The sequence below is a fragment of the Lipotes vexillifer genome, unplaced genomic scaffold (assembly GCF_000442215.2).
Source record: "Lipotes vexillifer unplaced genomic scaffold, Lipotes_vexillifer_v1.1 scaffold205, whole genome shotgun sequence".
Taxonomy (NCBI): domain Eukaryota; kingdom Metazoa; phylum Chordata; class Mammalia; order Artiodactyla; family Lipotidae; genus Lipotes; species Lipotes vexillifer.
The window spans coordinates 1,594,599-1,622,457 of NW_006781396.1; the positions used below are offsets into that span (position 1 = coordinate 1,594,599).

General features: G+C 55.8%; 2 protein-coding genes across 2 annotated transcripts in view; one reads left to right on the forward strand and one right to left on the reverse strand.

Annotated features, from left to right (window-relative positions):
- The window catches only part of VSIR (V-set immunoregulatory receptor), a 25,539-nt gene extending 18,652 nt beyond the window's left edge, over positions 1 to 6,887 (forward strand). The window contains exons 4-7 of the mRNA XM_007454688.1: positions 642 to 749; positions 4,487 to 4,514; positions 5,793 to 5,989; positions 6,172 to 6,887. Coding sequence (XP_007454750.1) covers positions 642 to 749; positions 4,487 to 4,514; positions 5,793 to 5,989; positions 6,172 to 6,209 — 371 coding nt within the window. The 3' untranslated portion in view covers positions 6,210 to 6,887. The remainder of the gene's footprint in view (positions 1 to 641; positions 750 to 4,486; positions 4,515 to 5,792; positions 5,990 to 6,171) is intronic.
- CDH23 (cadherin related 23) overlaps positions 1 to 27,859 on the reverse strand; it is a 403,130-nt gene that overhangs the window by 57,064 nt on the left and 318,207 nt on the right. The window contains exons 30-37 of the mRNA XM_007454689.1: positions 26,635 to 26,770; positions 24,713 to 25,101; positions 23,752 to 23,853; positions 23,431 to 23,433; positions 19,437 to 19,586; positions 17,953 to 18,081; positions 16,898 to 17,026; positions 15,538 to 15,765 (exon numbers count right to left, since the gene is read on the reverse strand). Coding sequence (XP_007454751.1) covers positions 15,538 to 15,765; positions 16,898 to 17,026; positions 17,953 to 18,081; positions 19,437 to 19,586; positions 23,431 to 23,433; positions 23,752 to 23,853; positions 24,713 to 25,101; positions 26,635 to 26,770 — 1,266 coding nt within the window. The remainder of the gene's footprint in view (positions 1 to 15,537; positions 15,766 to 16,897; positions 17,027 to 17,952; positions 18,082 to 19,436; positions 19,587 to 23,430; positions 23,434 to 23,751; positions 23,854 to 24,712; positions 25,102 to 26,634; positions 26,771 to 27,859) is intronic.

The window sequence follows — 27,859 nt, forward strand, 5'->3', positions numbered from 1 at the left end:
GGGCCTCTCACTGTTGTGGCCTCTCCCGTTGCGGAGCACAGGCTCCGGACGCGCAGGCTCAGCGGCCATGGCTCACGGGCCCAGCCGCTCCGCGGCATGTGGGATCTTCCCGGACCGGGGCACGAACCCGTGTCCCCTGCATCGGCAGGTGGACTCTCAACAACTGCGCCACCAGGGAAGCCCCATTTTAACCAATTTTAAGTATTTGATTCAGTGACATTAATTATGCTCTCAGTGTTGTGCAATTATCACCACTATCCATTTCCAAAAGTTTTTCATCTCTCGGGCTCCTTCTGACCTTGAACTCTGTGGCATGAGGTCTGTGAAGGCCTGCTCTCCCTTTTCAGGGAACAACCCGTCACCCAGGGTGGTCGAGCTGTTCCCAGTGGGCTGGGATGAGGACCCTTCTCTTTCCCCGCTTGAGCTGCCTCAGCTGTAAGCGCCTGGCCTGATTTCTGGTGCTCTGGCCTCCCTGGGGTCCCCAGAGCTTCCGTGCCTCTGCAAGTCAGTGAGGGTCTGGATGTGGGGCGAGGGTAAAGGTGGGTCCCCCTGTTGCCAGGCCTTCCCTCTCCGGGCCTCAGTTTCCCCTCAGGAGGTGCAGTGGGAACGGGGCCTCACCTTGGCTGCCTCTGTCCTTTCAGGCATCACGGCTGCTGCCCTGGCTACGAGCGCCTGCATCGTGGGCATCCTCTGCCTCCCCCTCATCCTGCTCCTGGTCTACAAGCAAAGGCAGGTGGCCTCCAACCGCCGTGAGTATCCCTGCCCGCCTGGGCTAGGTGGGTGTGTGAGTGACCTGCCCCAGCGCCCCCCTCAGCCACAGAGATTAGCAAAGGTTAAAGGCAGGCACAATTCTGCTCTTCAAGAGACAGGAGCTGCTACAGGTCTTGCAAGGAGTTGGGCTCAATGGTGGAGAGAGGAGGGGATCCACTAGCCCCTTGGCGCTCAATGAATAACTGTTGAATGAATGAATAATCATATGGAGTAGCTGAAATTGGCTTATAAAAGTGCTACCACCTGGAGACTATTTGGGGCCCTGCTTTAATGTATGGGTAGGCTTGTCTTGGTAGCAATTGTTGGGACAAAATGACCTTTGGATTATCAGAACTGCGAGGGATCTTAGAGATAACTTGATTCAGCTCTTTCGTTTTACAGGTGAGAAACCTAAGATCAGCAGGGTTAAATAACTAACCAAATGTTATATAACTTAGTAAGCGGAAGAGCTAAGACTCACTCAGAGCTTTTCACCTCACGCTTTTCAGGGAATATAGTCCCACCACATAATAAAAACACTCATCAGCATGCGTGTCATAGCAGACGACCCCTAACCAGTAGGACTGCTGTGCCAGGTACCACGCCAAGCTTGCTATATACATTCTCTCACATATTCCTCATAACCCCTCTAAGAGTTTGGTCCTACCATTGGCCTCATTTTACAGCAAACTGAGACACAGAGCCGTTCAGTAACTCCCTTAAGGAACCACACAGCGAGTACGTGGTGGAGCCAGGTTTCAAGTTGTGACCACAAATACCTTTTCACCCGTCTCTTTGGGTGACAGTGCCCCTTGCCCTTCCTCTGACTCCACCCATGAGCCTCGTCCTGTCTCAGTCTTCCAAGAGCAGGAGGGTGTGGGCCCTCGCTTCACCTCCCCCACCTCTTCCCCTCTTGTCCTCTGCAGGAAGGCTTTGGCTTACACCTGATTGCCTTCGGCTGCACCGTAACGACTTGACACCCCTCTGTCCCTCTGTCACTGGGTCACTCAGAGGCTGTGGCCACCTCTCCCTTCCTCTCAGGACGCCCTCATTCCTCTCACGAAATCCACCACAGTCTATCTACACAGATACCCTGGGATTGGGGCCGGGGTGGGGGAGGGTAAAGGGCTTGGAGTAGAAAGAGGAACCCTGGGGGTCAACCAGGGAGAGAAATCATTGCAGAGCTGCCCTCAGCTCCTGCTCATCTGTGGAGCACTTCCACGGAGGTGGGAAGGGGACGAGGAGGGGGCCACGCTCAGCTAGGCTTGGCTCCCAGCGAAAGAGGTGCTTTCTGTCTCCCTTACTCCAGACCACAGGGCTGTCTCCATCAGGGAACGGGAACTGGGAAACAAATTCCTGGCAGAGGACGGCGTTGGGTGGAGGAGGCGCACTGCTGACCCTGTTCTGGCGCCTCACAGCCTTCCTTACAGGGCCCCAGGGGGTTGGCCAAGGCTCTGCCCCTGTCCCGGGCTGGAGGAAGGAAAACCAGAGAGGGGACATCCCAGGCCAGAACACTGTGGGGTGTCCTGAGGACATGGGGAGCCGGGGTCAGCCCCCAGTATCTCCTGTTCCACGCACTGGGACACTTGCAGACTGAGGGCTTCGCAGAGGAAGGGACAGATGAGCTGGGTGCTGAAGAATTGCACTGAAAGAAGGCTCAAGGGGGTGAGGTGGGCCAGCTAGGGCTGCTGAGCACGTCTTCTGAAACTCTAAACGAGCCCCATTTCTGTGATGGGAAGCCACTTCATAGCACCATTCCCCAGATTTAATATATGCAGTAACAGGAAGGTATCAATCATTTATCTCCTAATAAAAGTATTTTTGAGGGCTTCCCCGGTGGCGCAGTTGTTGAGAGTCTGCCTGCTGATGCAGGGGACACGGGTTCATGCCCCGGTCCGGGAAGATCCCGCATGCCGCGGAGTGGCTGGGCCCGTGAGCCATGGCTGCTGAGCCTGCGCGTCTGGAGCCTGTGCTCCGCAACAAGAGAGGCCACAACAGTGAGAGATCTGAGCTGTCTATATCTTGACTCCACATGTGACACAACCTACACATAAAGAACCTGGGATCCAGTTCTATACATTAATTTTGAAATAAATAATGAAACACATAAACTCCATGGCCTCCCGTATTCTTCCTACAAAAGTCAAAAGGGTCTTAGAAGTCAATACAGCTCAATAACTTCTCCCAAAAGAGTTTTCATTTTAAACAACCAATATGGTTTTTAAGTCGACTGAGATATTTTGCTTTCTTTACAAAATGTGTATAAGATGATTTATAATCTTAAATGTATACATTCCAAAAAAAAAAAAAAAAAAAAAAAAAAAGTATTTTTGAGGCCAGTCCTCTGTCCTCTCCACAAAGAAAAAAAAAATGACTTGCATGGTCGAAGGCTTAGAGACAGACACAAGAGACGCCAGAGGGGACGATGCTAGAGAAACCAGGTACGAAATGGAGAGGGAGTGGAGATTCAGGTCATTCTTCTTGATCTAGACTCTAGAGAAGCAGCTGTTGGAATTATGGCAACAGAAGTCACCTGGGACGTGCCAGGAGTGTGGCCACAGGGCAGAGGCCGAGTGGCCCAGAGCCGGGCAGCGGGGAGGCAGGTCGGAGACAGAGTGGACGGGAGTGTGTGTGGTGCACTTTGGGCAGGATGATGGCACGGAGCCTGGCACAGAGCCTGGAACAGAAAGTATTTTTGGGAATGAGCCAAACTCAGGAAAAAAGAAAGAGAAAGCGTTGGGAGCACTGAGGACGGCAGTGTGCTGCGGAGGCCAGTGGGTGTGGCAACCTCTCTAGTATCAGAGCCTCAGTGTCCCCAGGGCAGAGGAGAGGATGAGCTGAGGGAACACAGAAACCCGCACGAAGCCCCATGCGGTCACTCGGTAAACAAGGAGCCACGATTCTGATACCTCAGAGATTTCAGGAACTTGTGTGCAACTTCCCGTGAGTGTTCTGTTGTTGTGCCCCGCCCCTACCGCTTGTTTCCCCATCGTAATCAGCAGCAAAGCTCGTAAAAAACGAGGAAGATCTGTGGGAATACGTGGGGAGCTGCAAGAAAGAGGGAAGCTGGGGTCACTGCATCTGGTTGGTGGCCAGTTTGGGGGGTGGGGAGCCCGCACAGGGGGGCAGGGTGGCAGCAGCTTGGCTGCAGGGTAGAAAGCAGTAGCATGGCCGAGAAGTGATAGGGTCTCAGGCCCCCTAAGTCTCCTCTAAGAGATGTTGCCTTGAAAGCCACCCTATTAGGCAATGCAGAGGACGCGACAGAGAGGACCAGGGACTCTAATCAGGAACTGACCTTCCGACACTCCTGCCCAGTAAATCATGGCTGACGACCAGGACGTGACAAATGTCCAAACAGAAAACGGCAAGTTCAGGAGCCAGGCCTTTGGTTGATCATGAATGTCTAACATCACCAAGTTAAGACATGGGAGAAATCACTGGCTGCCTTTGGTTTCCTGGCAACAAGTGTTGTCCCAGACACTTGTAAAATGCAGCCCAAATTTCATTTATCACCGGTCAAAATGGGCCGCTCACTGAGGCCTCACCTGCTGGGTAGACACGCAGAGCACTGCCTGCCATACGGGCTTCCTGAGTGAACAGAAGTGGGATCCAGGGCTGAGCACGGGCCTGTCCAGGATTGCTCCCGTTCCCCGAGGGGCATCTGCCAGTGAGGGCAAGGATGCTGTCTAGGGAAGCCTTACCTTTGTGACTAGCTTCTCTGTCTGTTTGTCCCTAGGTGCCCAGGAGCTGGTGCGGATGGACAGGTAAGGCCCATGGAGACCTTCCTGCGAACACTTCTAGCAGCTGTGCCACCCCGATTCAGAGTTTGGCAGGCTGTCTCTCTTCCCTGGGCTGTCATCTCTGAAGGGCAGCATCTACACCCAAACTCCTTTTGCAGCAGTTAAGGGGGAGGGGGATCTTTTAGCCAGGACAGACTGATTCTGCCACCTTCACCAGGATCTCTTCCCCTCTCCTCTCTGGTCACTGCTTGTACCACGACAGGGCTGAGAACACAGGTGTGGCCTCCCTGGTCCTCTCTGTGCTCTGGGCCAGCTGTCAGGAAGGAGATATTTCTGGGCAGTAGGGCCCCTGTTTAGCTGCCTGGCACAGCTGGTCAGAAGAGCATTTGCCATCTGCCACCGAGGCCTACACATCTGTGCTGATTGGCTCTCTTTGCTGCCACCCCTCACCCAGCAGTCTGAGCTGCAGGATGCTTGGATGAACTACGCACCCACCTTCGGGCCTCAGTGGTCAGCCAGGCCAGGGTGGGGGAGGGGAGGGAGCAGCTGAGCCCAGGCAGACACTGAAACATGCAAAGGAGGCCAGCACATCTGGAGTTGTGGCCCCTCCCTGCAGGGCACCCCAAGGAGAAGGCTGTCAGGCTACAAGGGCCGAGGCTGACCGGGCTCAGATGGAGGCGGCAGGTTGGGGATAGAGTAGACAGGGAATGTGTATTGGTGCACTCTGGGCAGGAAGCTGGCATGGAGCCTGGCACGGAGGGCGTGCTTGGGAATGAGCCACATTTAGAAATTTGGCCCCGGTACATGCAACACTAAATTCAGAGCTCCTCCCTGATGTTTGAAAGGGATGATATTCAAGACGGGTCACAGGAAGTCCTGCTAGAATCTCAGAGTTGGAGGGGTCCTCAGAGGTTGTCCCACTCCCAAGCAGGAAGAACGCCTCCCTTCAGCTCAAGACAAGCTGTGGGGACATTCAGTGCTAATGCCATTAACTCTACTGACCAAAGAGAGACTTGTCCCCGGATTCCTGAGGTGCCTCTGACCCTGGGCTTCCTTCCTGGGCCTGGGGCAGATGGTCAGACCACAGGGTGGAGCTGGGGTCAGATGCCCTCAGCTCAGGGCAGGTGGCGAGGGCAGCCCATGGCCTTTTCTCTCTGGTCCTGGATCCTCCCTGCTAGGAGAGGCTGCTGAGGCCTGGGGTGGGAAGGCAGGTGAGGGGAAGGGAGCAGAGAAGGCAGGCAGGCGGGAGGGCAGAGGCCTAGCCCCAGGCAGCACGGATGACCTTCAATTCTGATTCTCTAGCAACAACACTCAAGGAATCGAAAACCCCGGCTTTGAGACCTCTCCACCTTCCCATGGGATGCCAGAGACCAAGCCCAGGCAACCCCTGACCTACGTGGCCCGGAGGCAGCCTTCTGAGTCTGGGCGGCATCTGCTCTCTGAGCCCAACACTCCTCTGTCTCCACCAGGCCCCGGGGATGTCTTCTTCCCCTCCCTAGGTAAGTGCTTCTCTTCCCTCACAGCTCTATGGCCCGCAAGGTCATGCCCTCTCCATGGCGTGCAGGGCATCAGCCTCACTCCCCGCCCTCCCTGGGGAGTCCTCACAGCCTCAGGGGGTGGGGTGGGGGCGATGAAGGACAGAGGAACCCCCACTTCACTCTGCTTCTCCTTTCCTTTGCAGACCCTGTCCCTGACTCTCCAAACTCTGAGGCCATCTAGACCAGCTGGGGGCCGTGGGCAGTTGTGGCTGGGCCTGGGGCAGGTGCATTTGAGCTAGGGCTGGCCCTCTGAGTGGTCCCTCGGCCTTGGCCCTGGTTTCTTTCCTCCTGCTCTAAGCTCAGACTCTTGGAAATACCCCTGATGGCCAGACCCTCAGCCTCCCTGGATGCTACGTGGCAGAAGGGAGAAGATGTTGGATCGCTCAGCCCGTCTCAAGGATGGTGGGGTGCTGGGATCCCACCCCAGAGACCTGAAATTCACCAGCTACTGATGCCAAATGACCTCCATCTTAGAGGCCCCAGAACTGCCAGCTGTGTGGCAGCCTCTCTCCCTGGGACATAAGCCTTGGGACCCGACAGCAGAGATGGGCACTGGGCAGACTCCCCAGTGCCACCCTCCAGGCATGAGGGACAAGATAGGACAAGATGTGGAGAGACTCCTCCCCGCTGTGGTGGACCCAGCTCCCCCATCTCGCCTGAGACTGCTCGTCTGTCAAACCTCTTTGTAATCATCAGCCTCTGGGGCTGGGCCTCCATGACCCTGGGCCGTGGGAGCCTTCCCCAGCCGCCTTCTAGCAGCCAACTCTGAGGGGCCGTCAGCAGGTTACACAAATCTGGGGCTCCCACTGCCTGCACTCTGGTCCCCAGAATTCATTGGCCAGAAGCCCCAAAACGGGAAGTATACGCTGCGGCACGGTGGCCACTGTGAGCCAGCTGGCATCTTGGGCAATGGGAACCAGGCCGGAGGTTGCGCCACCCACCACAGATGGGAGTGGAGGGGAGAGCCAGGGGCCTGCTGGGAAGGTGAGAGGAGCGGGCTCCACCGCCTGCACCCTGCGGTCGAGAGAGATGGTGACCACATAGTGTACAGCTCAACCTGTGACACTCTTGGGGTGCTATTCAAAACTACTTGGGCAACAGTGCAAAACCCGTGGGTGGATCGTAAGAGCTGGGTTTAAATCCCTACCCTGCTTCCGAGGTGCCTGAGGCCCAGGGAGCCCTCTTCCCCCATCCCCCCGTCTTTGGTCCTCTGTTCCAGTCAATCTGTGCTGAGCCTTCACTGCAGCGTGATCCTGTCGGGTGGCAGGAGCGGGCGTGTCCCTAGAAAGTCTTAGGCCCGCTCTGCTCTGGACCCTCTGCTCCATCTCCCGCTCCAGGGCATGACCCAAGTTTGTTTTTATACACATATATGAGGGGAATCCTTTGTGGAATTTCGATTAAAGAGTTTTAGAGCATGGAGAGGAGTGGGGAGGGGTCTCTGTACACTGTGGGGTGAAAACGGGGTGGTGGGGCCTGAGGAGGGGAGGAGAAAGTTTGAGCTGGACAGGAGCCCCGGGCACTGCACTGTGGAGGGCGTCATTTCAGCTGGGCATTCATCTGCCAGCAGCCTACGCTGGCTCTGCTGAGCCAGGCCTGGGTGCTGAGAGCCAGGGCTTCAGGCCAGGGTAAGGGCCCAGGAGTCAGGGAGAAGCCTGCCTGGCCTGGTTGGGGACGGGAGTTGGGGTGGGAGAAGGGAACAGCTCGAGGCTCTCCAGCAGCAGTGAGCCCCGGGCCTGCAGTTGAAGCCAGGGAGCCCCCCGGTTGCCTCCAAAAGCTCCCTTCTCAGGCCCAAGACCGTAGGTCAACGTGGGCCTCTAGCTGTGCCTGGGGGCCTTGAGGAGAAGGTGGGCGCGGGCCTCGGGCCTCGAGACTCTGCACTGACTCCTCCAGCGGCCAGAATGCCAAACCCTGGCTCCTGCTTTGTCCCTGGGGATCTACCCCTCGGTTTCATCTGCTGCTGTGGACTCTTAGTGCCAGCTGCCGCAGAAAGAGGGAGCTATTCTCACAGCTTGTGGGGGCCCAGGGAGCAGGGATGGGCAGGGTGATACCTGCTAGAGGCAGGGCCAGGCTACCCCTAGGGTTGAAGGACAAGCCCATGGACCAGGCTCCTCACGCCCCAGCGCAGAAAGAATGCTCCTGCCCGATGGGGAGGCTGGCCTGGCCCAAACCTCAGCTTCTGACCTCAAGGCAGAGAGAACTTCTAAGAAATTGGCTGCCAGACCCTAGGGCCAGCTGCTCTGTGTGGAGGAGGGCGGAGGCCCCGCAGCAGAAAGACACCACACTTCCTCCCCAGCTTCCTCCTGCATGGCCTCGAGTTCTCCTTCTCTGGACCCTTAGTAGTGAACCTATCGCTTCGTGGTTTCCTGTTTTCAGTGAAATTTACTCTGAGCTCCAGGCTCCATCTTCATCCATGACAACACACCCTGCCCCTAGCAACCCTAAAGGCACCCTCCCTGACGCTGTGGGGAGGGGCGGGGCACTAGGGTATCCCTCTGTGCTCGCCCCTGTGTGGTGGTGCCTCTGGAGATGCCAGCTCCGGTGGCCAGTTCCTACAGGCTCAGTGCCTGTGGGCTGCGGTGCATGGAACGGAATAGGGGAGCAAGAACATGGTGCCTGCCTCCAAGGGGGCTGGGAGGAGCCCTGGGGCCTTCTGGGCAGGGTGGAACTGAGGCAGGAAGCTCACTGATCATGGCACTGCCTGAGGCCGTGGGAGGGAAATTTGTGCTTTTAGGCACTAAGTCGTTGTTAGGCACTAAGTCATTGTTAAGAGATGTATCAGGAATTCTGGGACCTGTAACCTATCTCCTGATCACATTTAATAAAGATCTCCTGCCTTTATTTCCGTCAAGTGATAAGCTAAGGGGATGCAATTGACCCTCTCTGAAAACACACTGCAGAGGCCACTGGATATGCTGCTGTTGGATCAGGCTGGCCCTGCCTGGGGGTCTGTGGTGATGGCCTGGGGTAGGTGTGAAGGAACCCCGGGGCCACTTCTCGTAAAGACCAGCCCCGGGGATACCCTGGCTCCTGCCTGGCCAGAGCTCCCTCCTACACGCGGCAGCCCGGGATAGAGGGGCTAATGCATCACCTTCACGGAGTGCTCTGTGGTTGGGGGAACTGGGAAGACGAGGTGGGGCTGGGGGTTGCAGAGGTCTTATCACTCTCCACCCCAGCTGGGCCTCTGCGGCCCTGCCTCCTGGAAGAGGCCTTCCTGGGTTACAGCTAGAGCTCTCCAGGGCTGGCCTAACTGTGCTGGGGGCTGGGCTAAGATTTGCTCAGGGAACTCAGAGGGAATAACAATGGCAGAAAGAGGAACTGGGGTTGGCAGCCAGGATGCTAGGTGCAGAGTCCTCTTGAGAAGCTGACACTCACAGCCCTGATGACCATCTGCCCAGCCCACTGAGAGCACTGACCATCTAGCCCCTTCACTGGTCATTCACTGTACCCGCTTTGCATGGTCACCTCTCCTGCATGGACGCTGTGTCTCCCTAACTATTCTGTGAGTTCTATGGCAGGGGTCCAATAACAGCCTGCCCTTTGGACCTGGTTGTAGAGCTGATGACTGAAACACAGCCACTGGGTGATGGGCTGAACCAGGATGCCAGGGTTCTGTCCTCTGGACCACTCACAATTGGCAGGGTCACCTCTGACTTTCGGCTAGCTCGAGTTCCCAGCAGCTTCGTCTGGGCTCTCTCCTCAACAGCAATGATGCCCTGAGCTCTTGCATGGGTTTCATTTTGTTTGGCAATTCTGATCTCTTGGGATGGCTTCCTGGAACATGTGTTAAGAGGGATTCTGAAGTATCAATATAGTTTAATGAGCAAGTGCTGACGTCCGCTAGCAATGCATGCCTTGGGCACAGGACAGGCAAGGGCAGTATATGTTCCGTACCTTTGCCTCTTCTGTGATAATACTGTGCTTTCCAAAACGCTTTACCAGGTGTTATTACTTCTTTGGTTCCTACTCCTCCCCACCCCTCCCCTGGAAAACCCTGGAAGGTCTTATTGTCCCATTTAATGCAGAGGGAAACTGAGGTTCCAAAAGGTTTGTGTCTTGTCACAATTGAATGTGGAACTGGGACTGAAGCCTGGGTCTCCTGCTTCCCAGGCCTGTGCTCCTTCCTCTGCACTGAAGCGAGTGGCATCACAGGCCAGGACTTGGACTTGCTCACAGTACATACCGGGCCCTGGGGGATGAACCTGTGCCCACAAGCCCGTGGCTCTACTCCTTCCACATCAGTCTTTTCACTCCTCTTCCTGCCTAGCAGCCCTGAAACCACAGGACTCATGGTGGGCAGGGCGGCCCGTGCACCCCACTTGCTTGCAGAAGGGGAATGGGGAAGGGAGAAACTCATCTACCTGCAGAGCCCCAGGGTCTCTTGGAGGAACTGAACCAGTTGCATGTGTAGCATTTGAGCAGCTGCAGAATAGTCTCAAGAAGCAGGGCTACGGGAAGGGTCTGAATTTAATCATGCTGGGCCAGAGAAGGCCGGCTTACTTGGTGTGCAGCACAGGGAAGGGGCCGGGCTGGGGTTTCCTGAGCTTGAGCCAGGGGAAGCAGGCTTCACAAACAGCAGCAGGGTCCAAGTTTAATAAACAGAGGAGCCTCAGCTCTAAAAATATGAAGTGAGTTGCCAAGAACAGCATCCCCTGCTCACACACTTTCATGGGGCTGTTGCTGGCGGCTCTTGTACCAGAGCGGGTGGTGGGAGATTTTTTGTCTTTCTGCCTGGACAGGTGTCTTCTGCAGGTCCCCACCAGCCTGAGAAGCCAGGGCTGGTTATCTGGGATTGCTAACCTCTGGCTGTGATTCGCACGGCAGGGAGGCCCCCCTCCGGGAACCTCCGTCTCCCCATCCCCCTGCCAAGGTACCTCTGTGCCTGGGGCTCAGTTCCTGACCTCCCAGTTGCCTTCCGTCCTTCCTCCCTGGGCCCAGCCCTTCCTCTTGCAGGAGTCTCCTGACGGCCACTTGGACCCCTCCCCCAAGCCTGCCCTCCCTGTCTGTGGCCTGGAGGGAGGCAGAGGGCCGAGGCTGTACTACGACTTCCCCTGCTGGGTGCACACCATTGTGTGACAGGCCTAGGCTGGCCCGGATGCCCCTTGCAGCACAGCTGTTCTGAGCCCTGGGTGATACGGGGCTGAGAGCTGGGTGGGGATGGCCTGGGCTACTTGCAGGAATGTTCTGCTCTCAGGAAACTATGGGGGAGGGGACCCTAGGGAGAAAAGAAGAGATGGGAGGCCTCGGATATAGGATTTCTCTTGGTTTTAGGGAAACTTTGTAGCCGAATCCACCCCCCTGCTTAGAAAGCCTCATCCTTTAAGACATGGATGCAAATGCCTTGTCCAGAACCTTCCCTAGCTCCTGGCTCTGACCTCCTAGCATTCTATCACATCCTAGAGTGTCAACTCTCTGTTATGTGTCCATTTCCCCTACTAACTGTAGGCTCCTTGAGGGCAGAGCTGCGTCCAACTCATTTCTGACTTCCTGGCCTCTAGCACAGGCCTGGCACATACTTGGTGTTGAAGGAAGGAAGGAATGAATGAATGAATGAATGAACAACTCTTACTTGCCCTTGTCCAACAGGAAGGCTGGTCCTGTGCCAGTGAGGGCTTTCTTGAACCAGGCAGGTACTTGTAGGTGGGAACAAGAGGACTGCGTGTGGGTCTGCCGGGTGTCTCTGGACAGATGTATGCACCCCTATTAAACCACGGTGACCTTTCTTGGAACCTCGAGGTGGCTGGTCTGAGGCTTCTCAGGGCTCTGGCTGGTCTAGAAGACGCTGGAGTGATCCTGCTTCCTCTACACTCAGCCAGTGAAATCTGCCCAGTAGCAGACAAGGTCCCTCCTCTGGTCACCTCCGGCTTGGGGGCACTCATGACCCCAGAGTGTTCACTGCCCAGAAGTAACAGCCTGGTCAGTGGCAGCAAACCTTCAAGGGTCCAGCACTCCTCGGAGACAAATGCCAATCATGGAGGAGCACTGGCTGTAGGGCCCTGGCTTAGCTGGGCCAGGAGGGAGTGGAGGGGGCACTTGGGAAAGTATTGGGACCGGCCCCTGGGGCCTGCCCCAGACAGAATGTGATGAGGATATGTAGATACAGAGCCCTGCTCTGGGCTCTGAATGCTGCCATGGGTCTAGACTACCTGCAGCTCCCTGGACCCACCCTGGATTATCGCTTGCTCTTAGGCCTTTGTTCAGGTTGATGCCCAATTCCAGGATATGCTTTCCCCCTTTGCTGTGCCAACTGTGACTGACAAGACAGCCCAGGTGTCACCTGCCCCGGGAAGTCTTCCCCGAGGCCTTCTCAGTGCCCCATCTGCACCTTGGCCCTGCACAGGGATGTCCTCATCGCCTCCCTTACTCAGCTGCACTTCATCGTGGCAGGACCCTCACTGCCTTCACCTCTGTATCTCTGGGGCCTGGCACATAGAGGGTATTCAGGGAACACTGGCTGAATGAATAAATGAACAAATATTGTCCAGTGCTAAGTTCTCAACAATGCCCCTGTGGTCCCTGTAGTTCTTCACTGTGGTGTCACCAACAAAAATCAAATAAAAGTGATCTTTTCCCATCATGAAGAAGCAGAAAAAAAATGGAAAGGATGGATACTTTTTTTTTTTTTTTTTTGCGGTACGCGGGCCTCTCACTGCTGTGGCCTCTCCCGTTGCGGAGCACAGGCTCCGGACACGCAGAGCTCAGCAGCCATGGCTCACGGGCCCAGCCGCTCCGCGGCACGTGGGATCCTCCCGGACCGGGGCACGAACCCGCGTCCCCTGCCTCGGCAGGCGGCCTCTCAACCACTGCGCCACCAGGGAAGCCCAAGGGTGGATACTTTTGACTTAAAAGTTTTCTCCTGTAAATGTTTTTCCAGCTGGTACCTGATGCTGTTTGTCTGTCTGTATTATTATAGTACAGCCCAGGAACCATATACACACATATACATATACCCCATTCCTGATCTTGGTTATCCTGAAGTTGTTTTCTTGGAGCAGAGTTGGTGATGACCAAGATGAGGAAGGGAGACAAAGGGAGACTGCATTTCTCACCACCCAACTTCCCACACTCTTACCAGGGAGCTGGAACAGGCCAAGACCTGCTTCAAGGAGGGCCAGAATGTCAGGGGCCCGCGTGTGAGAAGGCAGCGTTCACAGGTCTCCACCAGGCTAGGGTGGATCTCTAAGGAGAGTTTGGTCAACAGATGAAACTTCTGGCCATGGGGACTAGTCCCAAGTTCTGTAGGGACTGCTTGGGGAGTGGTCCACCATTCGGGGTGGCTAAATGTGGCTAGGGTGATTTCACATTTCTTTAATTCTCACTCCTTCTGGGGACCAAAAGGAAACCAGATGTTGCCTCCCGAACTCAGGGTCCTAGAGTATTATGGGTCTCACCATCTGCCTCCCTGGAAAACTCTAGGACTATGGGTTGTAGAGAAGGGTGGGGAGCAGGGGTAAGAGTGGTGTGTTCACTGGCCTAGGTCAGGATGAAAAAGAGCAGCATGGCAGATGCTATGAGTTGCCCACCTCTTCTTCACTAACAGAGCCCTGCTTTTGTCTGAGGCAGTGGTATACGTGGCCCCCAAGTAATTAGCCAAAGGGCAGAGGTGGCTTGCATAGCTCTTTTTTTTTTTTTTTTGTCATTTCCTGCCTTGAACTCTGACATGATGGCTGGAGCTACAGCAGCCATCTTGCAACCGTGAAGGAAAGGCCAAGAAACATTAGCTGACATCACTGAGCATGAAATCAACGTTTGTAATTCTCTCTGGAATTGTTGTTATGCGAGAAAAATGCATTCTCATTTATTTACGAATCCATAGTTAAGTTTCTGTTACTTGTAGTCAAACACATCTGTAAATGCTATTGGAGAGATGACCAAGAAGATGATTCACTCTGAAGCTAGGTGCAGGTAGGGAGGGGTTATGTCAAAAGTGAGTCCCTCCATGTCGCCACAATAAATGATACCCCTACCTGTCCTCCTCTCAGTTAGTTACATGTGCCCTGTAAATGTGTCTCTGTTTGGCCCACTGGGTATGACTGGCTGAAGTGATTAGTATTATCCTGGGCTTTTCAGAATGTGGTTTTCTGGGATTGACCCAATTCTACCATCCTCCCCAGAGTCACTCCAGATAAAAAGCCCCGCCCAGGCCTGCTCTGATCCCACAGTCCACAGTGCCACTGCCAAAGGAGAGGACCGGGTCCAACAGAGTCACCTTTTGGGGGCAGAAGGATAGAGCTGAGGCCTCATTTATAATCAGGGTCCCTAGGGTAGACAGATTATACAAATGTCCCCAATCCTTACACCTCCCTGTATCTATACTCTTTGCAATGTGACTTTGCAGTTCATTCCTTCAAAAGAGAGAGTTTATCTCCCCATATTTTGAACCTGGACTGGCCTTGTGACTTGCTTTGGCAAACAGAATGTGGCAGAAATAACCCTGTTCCAGTTCCAAGCCTGGGCCTTGAGAGGCCTTGCATGCTCTGCTCTTTCCCCCGGACCTTTTCTGGCTCCATGAGAACCAGCACTGACCAGCCTTCTGAAAGGGGACAGACAGGTGGCCCAGTTGCCCTGTTATCCCAACTGACGGGCAGCCAACCCCCAAAAGAACAGCCATCCAACCGACACACAGCTGCCCATGCACACATCTGGGAGCCCAGCTGACAGCAGGAGAACCACCCAGCTAAGCCAGGTCTCAACTGCCAGCCTGCAGAACTGGAGCTAAGTCAATGGTTGTTTTATGCCTCTCTGTTTGGTTTATAATGCAGGGTTATTGTGGCGATAGGTAGCTGATACACTCCCCTTCCTCATGGTTTACCAAGTGCTTCCACAGACAAGAGCTAACTCAATTCCCCAACCACCTATGAAGGAGATATTATCTCTCTTTTACAGATGACAAAACCAGTATTCAGAGAGGTTCTGACTTGCTCACAATCACGAAGCCAGCTTACAGTAGACATCGTCATCCCCCAGCCCATCACCCCACACAGCGGCGTCACCATCCAGCCCCGCAGGCCCCGCCTCCTTCTGCAACTTTGTGGACTCTGCACATTGCCTTGGGCAGTGGCCCTACCCATTCACGCATCAGACTGGACCAAGGACGTCAGCGCTTTCCGACCCCGATACGCTGCCACAGCGTGTCACACCAACGTGATGCAGGGGAAGAGGCCAGAGGGCACCTTTTCCCATTTGGCACAGAGACCCCACAGGTACACGGCACAGCTTGGCAGGCGGAGTGGGGGCTGGCCAGGCCCTGAGGTTCAGGCTCAATCCCATAGAGCTGCACTGGGCAAGCAAACACGGCTAAATAGAGGCTGAGTGGCTGCAGAGGTGGGTGAACCGACACCCTAGCTTGGCACACACTGGCCCTCCATAAATACTCGTAGACTGATGGACTCAAGACGCGATAAAGGAGCTGTGGAGGACTCATCGGCGCGTGGCATTCCACTCCCACCCATCTCGTCCCTGTCTGCCCCTCCCCCACCCTTCTCTCCCTGAGGCCATCCCCCATCGCTCACCGACAGGGTAGGGGTGCCCTCGTCCTCCACGGTGACCACCAGGTGGTAGAAGCTCTGGCGCTCACGGTCGGGTGGTGCAGGCCGCGTGGCAATCTCGCCACTGATGCGGTCCATGCGGAAGGTCATGTCCTCATTGCCCCCAGTGATGTAGTAGGACAGGACGCTGTTGATCCCGATGTCACGGTCAGTGGCTCTCACCTGGACCACAGCGGTACCCCCGCCCACATTCTGCGGGGAGAGCAGGAAAGCGGTCATTCCGGATTCAAGGCCTTTGGGGCAAAGTCTAGCTCCTGTTCCTGAGAGCCCAAGGGCTGCACCTGGACCTCTAGAAAGCTCTGCTCTGACTACCCTGGGGCAACGATGAGGAAGATAAAGATGACGGGTGGCGAACATTCTGTGGGTATCTACTACAGGCCAGGGGCCTGGGTGAACTCATCAAATCCTCTCTATAATGCTACAGATTAGGTCAACTCCAATTACAGATGAGAAAACTGAGGTGCCAGGAAGGAATGTGTGCAAATCACACAGCCAGTCAGTGGCAGAGCCAGGGTCTGAATTGAGGCAGGCCTTCGTGAATGTCCAACCGGGCATGATATCCAGCAGTGCCTGGGCAAAAATTCTCCTGACATGACTCAGTCTTACTATTGAGTAATAAATGAGCTGAAACAAACTTACGGTTGCCAAAGGGGAAATGTGGGGTAACGGATAAATCAGGAACTTGGGATTAACATGTACACACTACTATATATAAGCTAGATAATCAACAAGGACCTACTGTATGCCACAGGTTCTCAATACTCTGTGATAACCTATATAAGAAACTGAAAAAGAATGAATACATGTATAACTGAATCACTTTGCTGTACACCTGAAACTAACACAACATTGTAAATCAACTATACTCCAATACCATTTTTTAAAAATGAGCTGTTTTATTTAAAAGCAGCTCTCCCAGGGTAAACCTCAGTTTCCTGTTGATGGTGAAAGGCCACTTTCTTCTTCCCCTCTCCTTTCCATCCAAACCACAAAAAGTTACCACATTCCAGGACCTGGCCTAGGTGTTAGGGATAGAATCATGAATGAGTAAGCCACGACCCCATCTCTGTGATCTGACAAACTATGGATCAGGCAGATATTTATGCGTTTTTTTTTTTTTTCTTCCTTTTGGCCGCACCATGTGGGATCTTAGTTCCCCAACCAGGGATTGAACCTGCGCCCCCTGCAGTGGAAGCGTGGCGTCTTAACCACTGGACCGCCAGGGAAGTCCCCAGGCAGATATTTAAATAGGTGCTTCACGGTCGGCTCACACCCACTGTCCACTCCAGATGTCCAGCTATATGGGCACCAGAGCCACCCTCACCTCGTTGACGCTGACATTGTATCCAAAGGGGCTCTCGATCACCGGGGGGTTGTCATTGACATCCAGGATGGTCACCTGCAGGATGTGGTCCTTCTTGCGTGGAGGGCTGCCACGGTCAGATGCCACAACCTGCGAGGAGGGGGATGACCGGAGTCAGGGCTAAAAGGATCAGCAATATGGAGTCCAAATGGGCTGCCTGCTCAGCGGGTGTGGGGGGACTGAGAGGCCAGAGAGACTTGCTGGCCCATCCCTGCCCCCTGTCCCTTGGGGTCTCCCCAAGGCTTTCACCTTCTGCTCCATGCTGCAAACAACCGTTGCCCAATGCTTGTCTGTTTGGTAACCTTCCTTTGCAATCTGACCCTGATGTGCACGGTCTTTACCTCCCCACCCTGCCCCTGACTGGGACCCTGGGCCTGCAACCAGACCCAGGGTTCCTGCCTTTGGCTTCAAGGCCTCTGTTCCATGCACTCAGACCTGGTCTCTGGCCAATAGAGGAACAGTCTCAGATAATCTTTTGGGCAATGAGCTGGAGTCCTAACCATAGCCTGAGCCTGTCCCTAGGAGCCCTGATTGCTTCCTGGAGGCCGGTAGAAAGTGTTCTAGAGCCCAGATGCCTGCAGAAGCATGGCCCTGGGGTCCCCAGAGACCCCTCAGGAAACATGGTAGCCTCAGCAATTCAGCAATAGTGGTGGTCTTCGTTATTCTTCACCTCAGCAGAGGAAGCCAGGTTTTTCTGCCCATTGCACAAGAGGGGAAACTGAGCCCCAGACAGAGTAAACAACTTGCCCAAGGTCATACGATGTCTGCGGAGGAGTCGGCTCTATCAGCTGCCAGGCTTTCTCTCCTGGCTCTGGCAGCAGGCACAGACGCCTCTGCTGTTTCCTGCTCTGGGTCCAGAAACCCCTTCCAGGATGCCCTTTCCAGGTCAGCCTCACTCATGCTCTTTGTCCTAAGGGGTGCTGCCTGCCCACGGCACTTGGTGACAGCAGGAAGCTGACAGCCAGGGCGTGCTGATGGGCTGAGCTCTCTTGGGATGGAAGGCAGTTGGCGCTCACCTTGAGGATGTAGTGGTCCAGCTCTTCTCTGTCCAGGGGTCTGGCCACAAACACTTCGCCAATGGAGTCGTTGGTGGTGATGATCTCAAAGGCCCCGGCAATGTTGCCAGAGACCAGGGAGAAGACCACCTGTAAGGGAAGAGAGAGGGTGAGGGGCGAGGGGTGAAGGAGCGGGGAGGACCAGCAGCTGGTCAGGCCAGGGAGCACCCTCCCGCCCACCTGAGTCCTCTGCCCAGCCTGGGAGAGTGAGAAGAATGTGTTTTATTCAGAAGTGCTTTACATCCTTCAAAATGAGGGTGGCAGGTCCACAGAGCGGGTGCAGGGCCTATGACAGGCTAGGGGTGGGGGGGATGCGAGCATACTGGCCTGGGGCCAGGTGCGAGTCCCACCACATGAGATTTCCCAGGGCGGGGAAGCACTGAGCCCCCGTGCGAGGAGCAGGCGCGGCCCTGGTGTCACATGGGCTCTGTTTGGCTCTCACAGCGACCCTGTCAAAGGGAGCTGTTCTCTTCAGCTCAGAGAGGAGGCTCAGGAACAAGAAGTCACTGGCAAGGTCACACAGCTTGCAAGGGTCCAAGAGAACAAGGATTTGAACCCACAGGCTTCCAACTCCAGAGCCAGCATCTCTTGGTCCCCTAGAGGTGTGCAAGCATTTAAAAACCAGTGGAGGGCTTCCCTGGTGGTGCAGTGGTTGAGAGGCCGCCTGCCGATGCGGGGGACGGGGGTTCGTGCCCCTGTCTGGGAGGGTCCCGCGTGCCGCGGAGCGGCTGGGCCCGTGAGCCATGGCCACTGAGCCTGCGCGTCCGGAGCCTGTGCTCCGCAACGGGAGAGGCCACAGCAGTGAGAGGCCCGCGTACCGCAAAAAAAAAATAAAAAATAAATAAATAAATTTAAAAAAAAAACAAAAAAAAAACAGTGGAAACCTCCTGAAACACACCTCAATTTGTAGGACAGATCAAAGTGGTATGAAGACTGGTGTGCTCTGTTACCCCTCTTCCTTGTGCTCGGGGGGTGCCCAACCTGCAGTGGTGGGGAGCATTTCTAGCCAGGGGACAGGGAGGGGGCCCTGAGAAGCAGGGGGAGGAATATGATCTCTTGGGGCCCTGGGTCCTCGTGGGGAGGGCTGGCCCAGGGCTGGCACACAGGGGTGAGATGCTGTGTGGTTCGTGGATGAGGTGACCAAGGAGTCACTGGGGAAATTAAACCCCCTCTGTGTTCAGCTTGCCGCAGGGACTGAGCCGTGGCCAGCCTTGGGCCTCGTGTTCCCTGGACACAGGCAGGGCTGACAGCTTGCACAGCTCTGTCTCCTTCCCTGGACCCTGGACTGCGGGGAGGGCAGGGCGGACCTGCTCAGGGCCCGGCAGAGCCTGGATGACTCTGCTTCCTGCTCAGGGAGGGGATGGCTTTGGCGGTCCCCTCCGGCTGAGGGGCTGTGGGACCCCCTACTGACAGGGCAGATCTGGACTATTTCACTTGGTGCCCACCTGCCCGTTGCTGCCGGCGTCGGGGTCCCGGGCCTTGACAATGGCCACACGCTGGCCCACGGGGCAGTCCTCGGGCACACTGACGGCCGAGTCGGACGTGAAGTCGAACCGGGGGCTGTTGTCGTTCTCGTCCAGCACAGTGATGTAGACCTGGGTGTGAACGTGGCCAGAGACCTCCCACCTTCTTCCCCTCCCTGACCCCAAACACAGGGTCCCACTGTGGGCCCAGTGGGGACCGGACCTCCAATCAGTTCCAGAAGGTCAGCAAGCTTTCAGAGCCTGCCCAGGCCAACCCTGACTTTACACAGAGGCCCTGAGTGCATTTCTTCTGAAAGTCTGGTGGGGGAGGGCTGCACACACTCAAATGCTGGGGCCTGGTGGGGGGACTCAGAGGTGGTGGGGCCTTGGAGAACCGGAAGGCATGGGCCCTGGCTAAAGGAAACGGAGGCTACTCGGCTCCAGATCCGCGAGGGTGTGTCAGCCTGGCAAGGGCAGAGCTTCCTGTTTTTCAAAAGGAACTAGGAATCCAGATTTTTATGTGGAATTAGGTGGTGATAGTAAAAAAAAAATTTTTTGTGCGGGCCGGCTAAAACACATCTGGCAACCAGATATTGCCCAAAGGCCTCTTCACCTGCACCTTTAGATTAGAGGAAAGGAAACAGGGCTCAGGAGCAGGAGAGGGGTCACAAGGCGGCCTGGTGGTCCCAGTGGGGAGAGGGCAGACGGGGAAGAGAGGAGAATTTCCAACTACCAGATAAAAGCAGGGAACATGCAAGTTGCACGCAAAGAGCACATTGTTTTGTGTCTGCAGCTCAGGCTTCTCCTGCACGGCTTGAATAGCAAAAGCCTGGAGAGAAGGCCTGGCTGGGGGTGCAGCTTCCAGCCCATGGATGGCCGTGGGCCACGCAGCCAGAGTCGTAGGTACCCCTCGGGTTCACTGATGAGGGGACTGCAGTGTGGGGGGAGGGGAGGAGGCTCGGGTTCTAGCAATCCCAGGCCGGGCCTTCTCCCACCACCCTGCTCCAGGCCAGATCCCATCCTGTCCTTCCCCAGGCCTGGGGCTCCGGGGATCCCAGGCCTACCTGCCTCCTGGTGTGCACAGGACTCCATGGGGAGCCTGTGGAACCTCACCACGACTCAGAGAAGATTCCACTTCATTCTCCCTCCTTCCTAATCAGGACTATCCCCTTCTCAGTTCTAGCCACGCTTCCATATTTCAGGCAGCTGTCAGAACTGTAGGCGACAAACCCAGGCTTCACAGCAGGACCAGCTTTACCACTTACTAGCTGTGTGATTTGGCAAAAGTTATTCAACCTCTCTGATTTTCCATTTCCTCAGATGAAAGTAGGAACGAGAACACCTACAGAATCAGGATGCTGGAAGGAATAAATGAGCCAACAAACGTGGTCCTTGTCCTGCTTCTGGCCTTGGCAGACAGGCAGGATCTCACCTGCCAAGACGCTGCCCACCCATCATAAATTTTGGTCAGGGAGTTCTGTGGAGTCCCGGAGCCCCAGTCTGCTCACCCGTGAAATGGGCATAATAATGTCTACCACTCTGTTCTCAGGAAGAAAACAAACAAGCCCCCCGCAATCTGATCCCTCCCAAACTCTCTCACTCTGGTCAAGGCCTTGTTGGGACTCCACATGCTTCCTCCCCCCGCAGGGCCTCTGCACCTGCTGTTCCCTCTGCCTGAAATGCTCTTCCTTCTCTACTGTGTAAACTCCTATGCTTTCTGAGGCGCTCAGCTTGAGTCACTTCCTCCGGGAAGCCCTCCTTGATTTCCCTGACGTCTTGTTATCCACTCTCTCGTGGCATGTATTTACTGGTGTGGTAATTTGATCAGTCTCTTTCCCCTACTCTATCTTACGCCTGTGAAGACAGAAGCCACGTCTGATTTTGGTTTCCCATTGTATGTACCCTGAGCCCAACCCAGAGCCTGGCACACGGTAGGTGCTCCCTCCACGTTTGCTACTCTGATGAGGTGCTCCCAACAGTGGGGAGTCTGCATCAGTGAGTGCGTTAGGCAGGCAGGTACCAAGATCTATGGGAATGAGCTGTGGGCCTTTGTCCCCACCCAGGGTCTCAGGGCCCAAATCTCCCTCCCTGATCCCTCAAAAGCCCGGGGGTGTTACTCAGAGCTCCTACGGCTCTGAGTAATCCCCCAGCCACCCCCACCCAGCCTGCCCCTTCTGCTGCCTCCCCACCCCTCTCAGGGCCACCGGGGCTGCTGGCGCTGAGGAGGAGTCAGGTGTAGGTGAGCTGTGGTTTGGGGGTTCCGGCCTCGCAGAGGAAATGGTGGCACCTTTAAAAGGCCCCTCAGCTTGCCTCCACCCTGGCACCTCCAACAAGTTTGGGACTGACAGGGCTGGTGTGTCTGGGGCAGTGGCCCCTGGGAGCCTCTGAGAGGAAGCCAGGGCAGAACAAAGCGGGGTGGGTCCTGCTTCCTGGAAGAGGGTGAAGGGACTGTGGCAATACAGGGGCCCACGGAGGAGTGTGTGTTCTGAAACGCCCTCGCCAGCCCCAGCACAGGAAGTGGCTGCCTGGTCCACGAGGGGCTTCGGCAGCCTCGGGAGGGACAGCCCTACTGCTCACCAGGCTCTACCTGGCCTCAACCCCCCGACTCTGCACAACAGGGGCGAGGGGAGACTGGGCCCATTTTATGGATGAGGCTGCTGAGGCTTGTGAGAGGGCTCCATTTAACCCCTCTGAGCCTTAGATCCTCTGGTGGGGAAGACCAGGAGCCTTGGCACGAGCTGTGGGACACAGGGCACCTGCCCACCATCTGCCACCTGAGGGCTCTGCTCACCGGCTGCCCTCAGGGACCTGGGGGGTCGAGGGGAGCTGTGGGGGCTCACTGCTGCTCGTCGCCTCACTCACCCCAGGCTCGCCCCGTGGATGGAGGGGCCTTTTGGGTACGGCCAAGCCACAACCAGGGCCACTGGAGCCGGCACCTTGAGGGAGCCATGGGGCACAGGATGCCAAGCAGCTGCATTTGGCTCTTAGCCCGGACACCGGGTTGGTCTATCCCTTTAGGTTAAGGTGAAAAGAACTCAGCAGGGGTGAAAACGTGGCTGTAACCAAGGCTGATGATGAGCTGGACACCCATGTGGTCTACAGATGGCCTCAGACCTGTCTGGCTGGGGCCCAAGCCGAATCGATTGTTAAATGTTCTCATTATCGCTGCAGGATTCCACCCCATGGCCCGCCCCTGGGGCCCACCTTCATACCCACCCCTAGCCTGAGGTCACCACTTCTCTACCCTTCTAGGAGTCTCGTCTGCACCTCTGACCTCAGCAGTCACCCTCCCCGAAGTTCACAAGGTCTCTGTGCCTTTACTTAGAGCCCTCAAGGGCAGTGACTCACACCATATGCCCACTGCTGCCCTTGCCCACACTCCCCTGGCCCTGACGCCCCACTTCACACGACTACTGTAACATACTCCTAACACTGACCCCGAGAGAGGGAGGGGGGGCCCCCTTACAGACCCCGCTCCCATCACCCCTCCTAGTTTACAAAGGCTTCCTATCTGCCAGCTCCATCACATCCTCTGAGGAAGGCAGGGCAATTGGTATGATACCCACTTTAGACCCGAGGAAAGGAAGCACAGAGAGGTTGAGCAATTAGCCTTGTCACACAGCCACTGAGGAGTAGAGCTGGGATGAGGCCTCAGTGTTCCCTCCACTGTGTGTTCCACATACTCCTTGTTAGTGCAGTGCCCACCCCAGGACCCACTGGGCGGGCTTGGCAGGACAAGGAGGGCAGAGGGGACAGAGCTGGACGTGGAGTTCGTGCTCGGGAGGGGCCTGGGCTCAGGTGTGAGAGTGGATGGGCAGGGGAGTTTGGGAGGGGTCTGAGCAGGGACCAGCTGCAGTCCTGTCCATGTGCCCTACTCCCCCAGGAGAGGCAAGAAGGCCCAGTGCCACACAGCGCCCAAGCCAGCACTGGCCACAGACAACCCACAGGGGAGGGCACCAGTCCCTGTGCTACTCACCTTCTGCAGGCAGAGGCGGCAGGAGGTGGCCAAGGGAGAGAAAAGGCAAAGATGCACATGGTTAGCAGTCCCAGCTCTTCCAGCCCCACTCCAAGCGGTGGCCTGTGGAGGATGCCACCCCTCCCCCCACCTGAGGTCTCAGCCCTGCCCAGGCTGCCCGGGAAGGTGTGGCATGGCCGGCTGCAGTGCCATCCCTGGGCTACCTAAGCCCTCACCCACTGCTTGCCTGCATGTTGGGTGGCTGGTGAAGATGTCAGTTTGGGGGGACTTGGAGTGGTGACAGGCTGTACCCGTGGGGCTCTCGGCTGGGGATCCACTCACCACGGTGGAGTCCACCTTGGGGCCGCCGTCGTCTGCCACCACCGTCAAGGTGTAGAAGTCAGCTTTCTCCCGGTCCACCAGGCCCTTGACGGTGATCACACCCTGCAGGGAGGGGGTCAGATGGGCAGTGACATCGTATCCCAAGCAGTCCTGTGCCCTGGCCAAACTAGACTCCTTGCCAACCCGGGACATTCTGTGCACTTTCCCACCTTCCCATTACTCCCTCTGCTGGCATAACTTCTCCGTGAAGCTCTGTCCGCTGAAATCCTACTTCTCTCTCAATCCCACTCGGATGTTACCTCTTGCATGCAGGCTTCCCGCTTCCCCAGCCGGTACGATCGCTCTCTTTATTTGGGCCCCAGAGGCGCTCCATTACACCTCTATTGTAGATCTTTTCATATCTTCCCTTGTGATGCTCTGATCTGCATCCTTGATTATTCCCACTTCTACTCCTAGCCTGAGAGCTCTTTGAGGGCTGCGAAGGGTCTCGTTCATCTCTGTGTCCCCAGCATGCCCCGGAACAAGGTGTGGCACATTGTAGCAATTATTACTGTGCTTATTTTCAAAGAAGGGATTCTGAGAGAAAACACACTAACGCAAAAATGGAGGAGTACGATCCAGGAAGCAGATAAGACGTCGCTGCACCAGACACCTAACGAAGACTACTAGCTACTGCAGCGAGGCATGAAATTTATGTCTGAGCCACGGTACAAAGGGAAACACGACCTGCACAGCTGTCATTATCTAGTAACAAGAAGACAGCAGGTTGCCTGTGTATAAACTTTACCTTATCCCGGCATATTAAAGCGATGTATTACGGGGATGTTTATCTTTATGACAAAGAAGAGTGCTGGGCATATAGAAGGAGCTCAATAAACGCTGGTTAGCTTTACAGGAATTGAGCTTCCTGCCCTCAGAGAGAACCCTTGCCGTGCTTGAACCTTGCTGTGCCATCCCTCACCGTGATGGCATCTATCTTGAAGAGTGCTTTGGCCTGGGCGCTGGTGTAGGCATCAAAGCGGTAGGTGATCTGGTTGAGGTTGTCAATGGAGTAGGCCTGGACCCGCACGATCTCGGTGCCCAGTGCCAGGTTCTCCAAGATGGCAACCTCGTAGGAGGCATTGGAGAATTGCACAGCTTCGTCCAGCTCGTTGAGCAGAGTGATGTAGACACTGCAGAAGCCCTGGTTGAAGGGGGGTGCCTGGTCGGTGGCAGACACGTTCATCAGGTAGCTGGTCTTGGTCTCGTAGTCCAGGTAATCCGCGGTGATAATAAGCCCCGTGCTCTCATCAATCTCGAACTTCCCCTCCGCGCCTGACAGGATGCGGTAGTTCACCAGGCCACCATCCCCTACAGGAGGGCACAAGAGGCTGTGCAGTCCCAGGTGGGGGTGGGCTGCCTTGTGGCTTTACAAGCTGCCCCAGCACACCCACTGCTGTCCCAGACGGACAGGGTGAGAGGCCTTGGCTCACCTACCCAGCGTGCACCACCCCCCGCCTCTGGGTCCGAAACTGCCGAGGACGGGGTCAAGGTCAAGGACGGCAAGGCCCAGCACACACTGTTGACGCCCTCTGGGGCCTGGCCTTGAGCTGAGAGAGATGCCAGAGCAGGTTGGTTCTGCTCCTGGAGCCGTAAAATTCAAGCTCAAGCACCTCCCTTGGGTATCTGGACAAGGAGAGGGTGGGGAAATTAGGGATCCCTTGTAGTGGAGGCTTTGATTTAGAAAGCGTTCGACCGGGGCGGCATCCTCAGAAGTGGCTAAGCCTTCATTTGGTCCCTACAGCCAAAGGGTTCCAGTGCCAGGGTCACCTTTCTCTGTTCTCCCCACTCCCTCCACCCCCAATTCCTGTGCCTTGGAATACACACTTCAACCAGGAGCTAGAGTTGGGATTCCTTAGCTGAAGTCCACATACTTCGAAGAGAATGATTATAAAATCACTCAGGAAATCCCAGACTTCCTTGAAATTATTTGCAAAACTCTGGGCATGCATTCTTTCTGGGAAGGGACCCATAGCTTTCACTAGTTTCTCAGACAGATTCCTGACCCAGAAAATGTCTTGAACCATTAGCCTCCAGCAATGTACGTGATCTGAACTGTATAAAGGTGCCATTTATTAAGGGAGAGCAGTCGCTCGGGAGTTTTCAGGCCTACTGCTCCCTCTACTCCATCCCGTGCTCCAGGTGAGCTGAGGGTGCTGACAGGGGCTGGGTTGGGAGCCACCACAGGACCTGACATGAAAGAAGGGCAGGAGCTGGGAAATGAGAAGCACAGGAAGGAGGTTTCCTCTGGCTGTATCCCCGGCCTGCGGCACAGGCCCAGACAGCCAGGCCCTGTGAAGAGGCCCACAGTGACCTGGCCATCTTTCTCCTTCATTTTGTGCTGCTAACGGTAGCCACCTCTAGGGCTCGGGGCCTTCGGCGAGGTCCGGGCTGCCTTCAGGGATGGCCACAGCCCTGTAGAACAGGACGCTGCCTCTTGTGAAATGTTTGTGTGCCAGGCCCTGGGCTGTGCTGGCTGGAGGAGCAGGCCTCAGCCAGCTTTTGGACAAGTCTTTATCCCTCCCAGCCCTGCCTAGCCCTTAGCCAAAGGTTAGCCAGGAGCTGCCAGGTTCTGGGACGACAAATCTGGACTTCCCAAGCTTGTGACCTCTCCTCTCTCTGCCCAGAAGTCAGGGCAACTCCCCCTGACTCCCATCCTCCTGGGACTGGGAATCTGGTGGGGATGCCACCAAGACTGTCCCACGAGCCCCTCCCCACCTGGGAGCCACTCAATGGGGGAGCCGAGGCATCCTGAGGGTGACAGGCCCCGCGGGAGAGGGAGGCATGAGCCGGGGCGGGTCACTCTGGGGAATGGACTCCCCGGCTTCCTCCTGACAGTCTCACCAGTGTCTCGGTCCGTGGCTCGGACGACGATGACCGACGTGCCGATGCCCGCCGTCTCGCGAAGCTCCAGGCGGCTGTACTGCTGCTGCGTGAACACTGGGGCCTCGTCGTTGACATCCTCCACGTACACTATCACCTGCACGAGCCGGGCCAGGGATGAAAGGTCGGGGGGGTGGGGTGTTGGGCAAGCCCAGGGCTGCGCCCACCGGAGCCTGCGTGTCTGGTCACTGCTCTCCTGGGCCTTCTGTGAGCTCCCTACGGAGGGCCTAGGGCTGTCCGGTTGGTCACCATGTTCCCCCACCCTGCACAGTACCTGGCGCATGGCAGGTGCTTAAATATCATGTTAGAGAACAAACTTTGTCTTGCTCTTGGCTCTGCTGCAAATCCTGTGGGAACCTGTGGCTAACTAGCGAAACTTGGGCCGTCCAGTTTCTCAGCTATGAAACGGGTAACATCAATTTAACAGTTTACACCCTGTGACACTCCTAGGATGGTTATGAAGACAAAATGAGCCAGGGCCTTGCAAAAAGTGCCTGAAAAGTTTAAAGGGACCCCATTCAACTATCAAGATACATCTGGGAGAACAGAAGCGAAAACGTTAGGTATGGTGGTAGCAGAGGATGTTGGTGCTCAGACTACTCTAGATTTCTCCTGTGCTTTCTCTGGTGCTCTCACTGCCAGCGGCCAGAACTGTGGTTCTTTGTTGGGGACTAGCCGCAGCCCCCGCTGCTGCCGGAGCCAGAGACACCCAGAGAGCCGGAGGTGCCTGGGAATTATGTCCCACACTGGCTAAGGCAGCCCTTAGCCACTGACTGACGGGGCAGCTGAGATGACTCTCTCCAGAGCTCCCTGTGGGACTGAGTCACAGTTTCCTGTGTTCCACTTTGCTGGCTGCCTTTCCTTCCTGGTCCCAAGCCCCTTCCGGCTTTTCCTGGGAACACTTCCTATACTTCCTACTCATCACTTTCACACCAATCCTTGTCTCAGGATTTGCTTCTGCAGACCCTGCCCAAGACAGTGGCTATGTCTGAATTGTGGAATTATGCATAATTTTCATCACTACTTATTTACATTTTCTAATTTCTCTTTAATGAACATGTATGTCCTACATAACAACAACAAAAAAACCGTTCAAAAGATGTTTATGGAGAGAGATGTTATAGCTAGAGATCAGCACCCCACCCTTCTTTTTGTGCACCTCCATCCCCCCCCCCCCCCCCCCCCC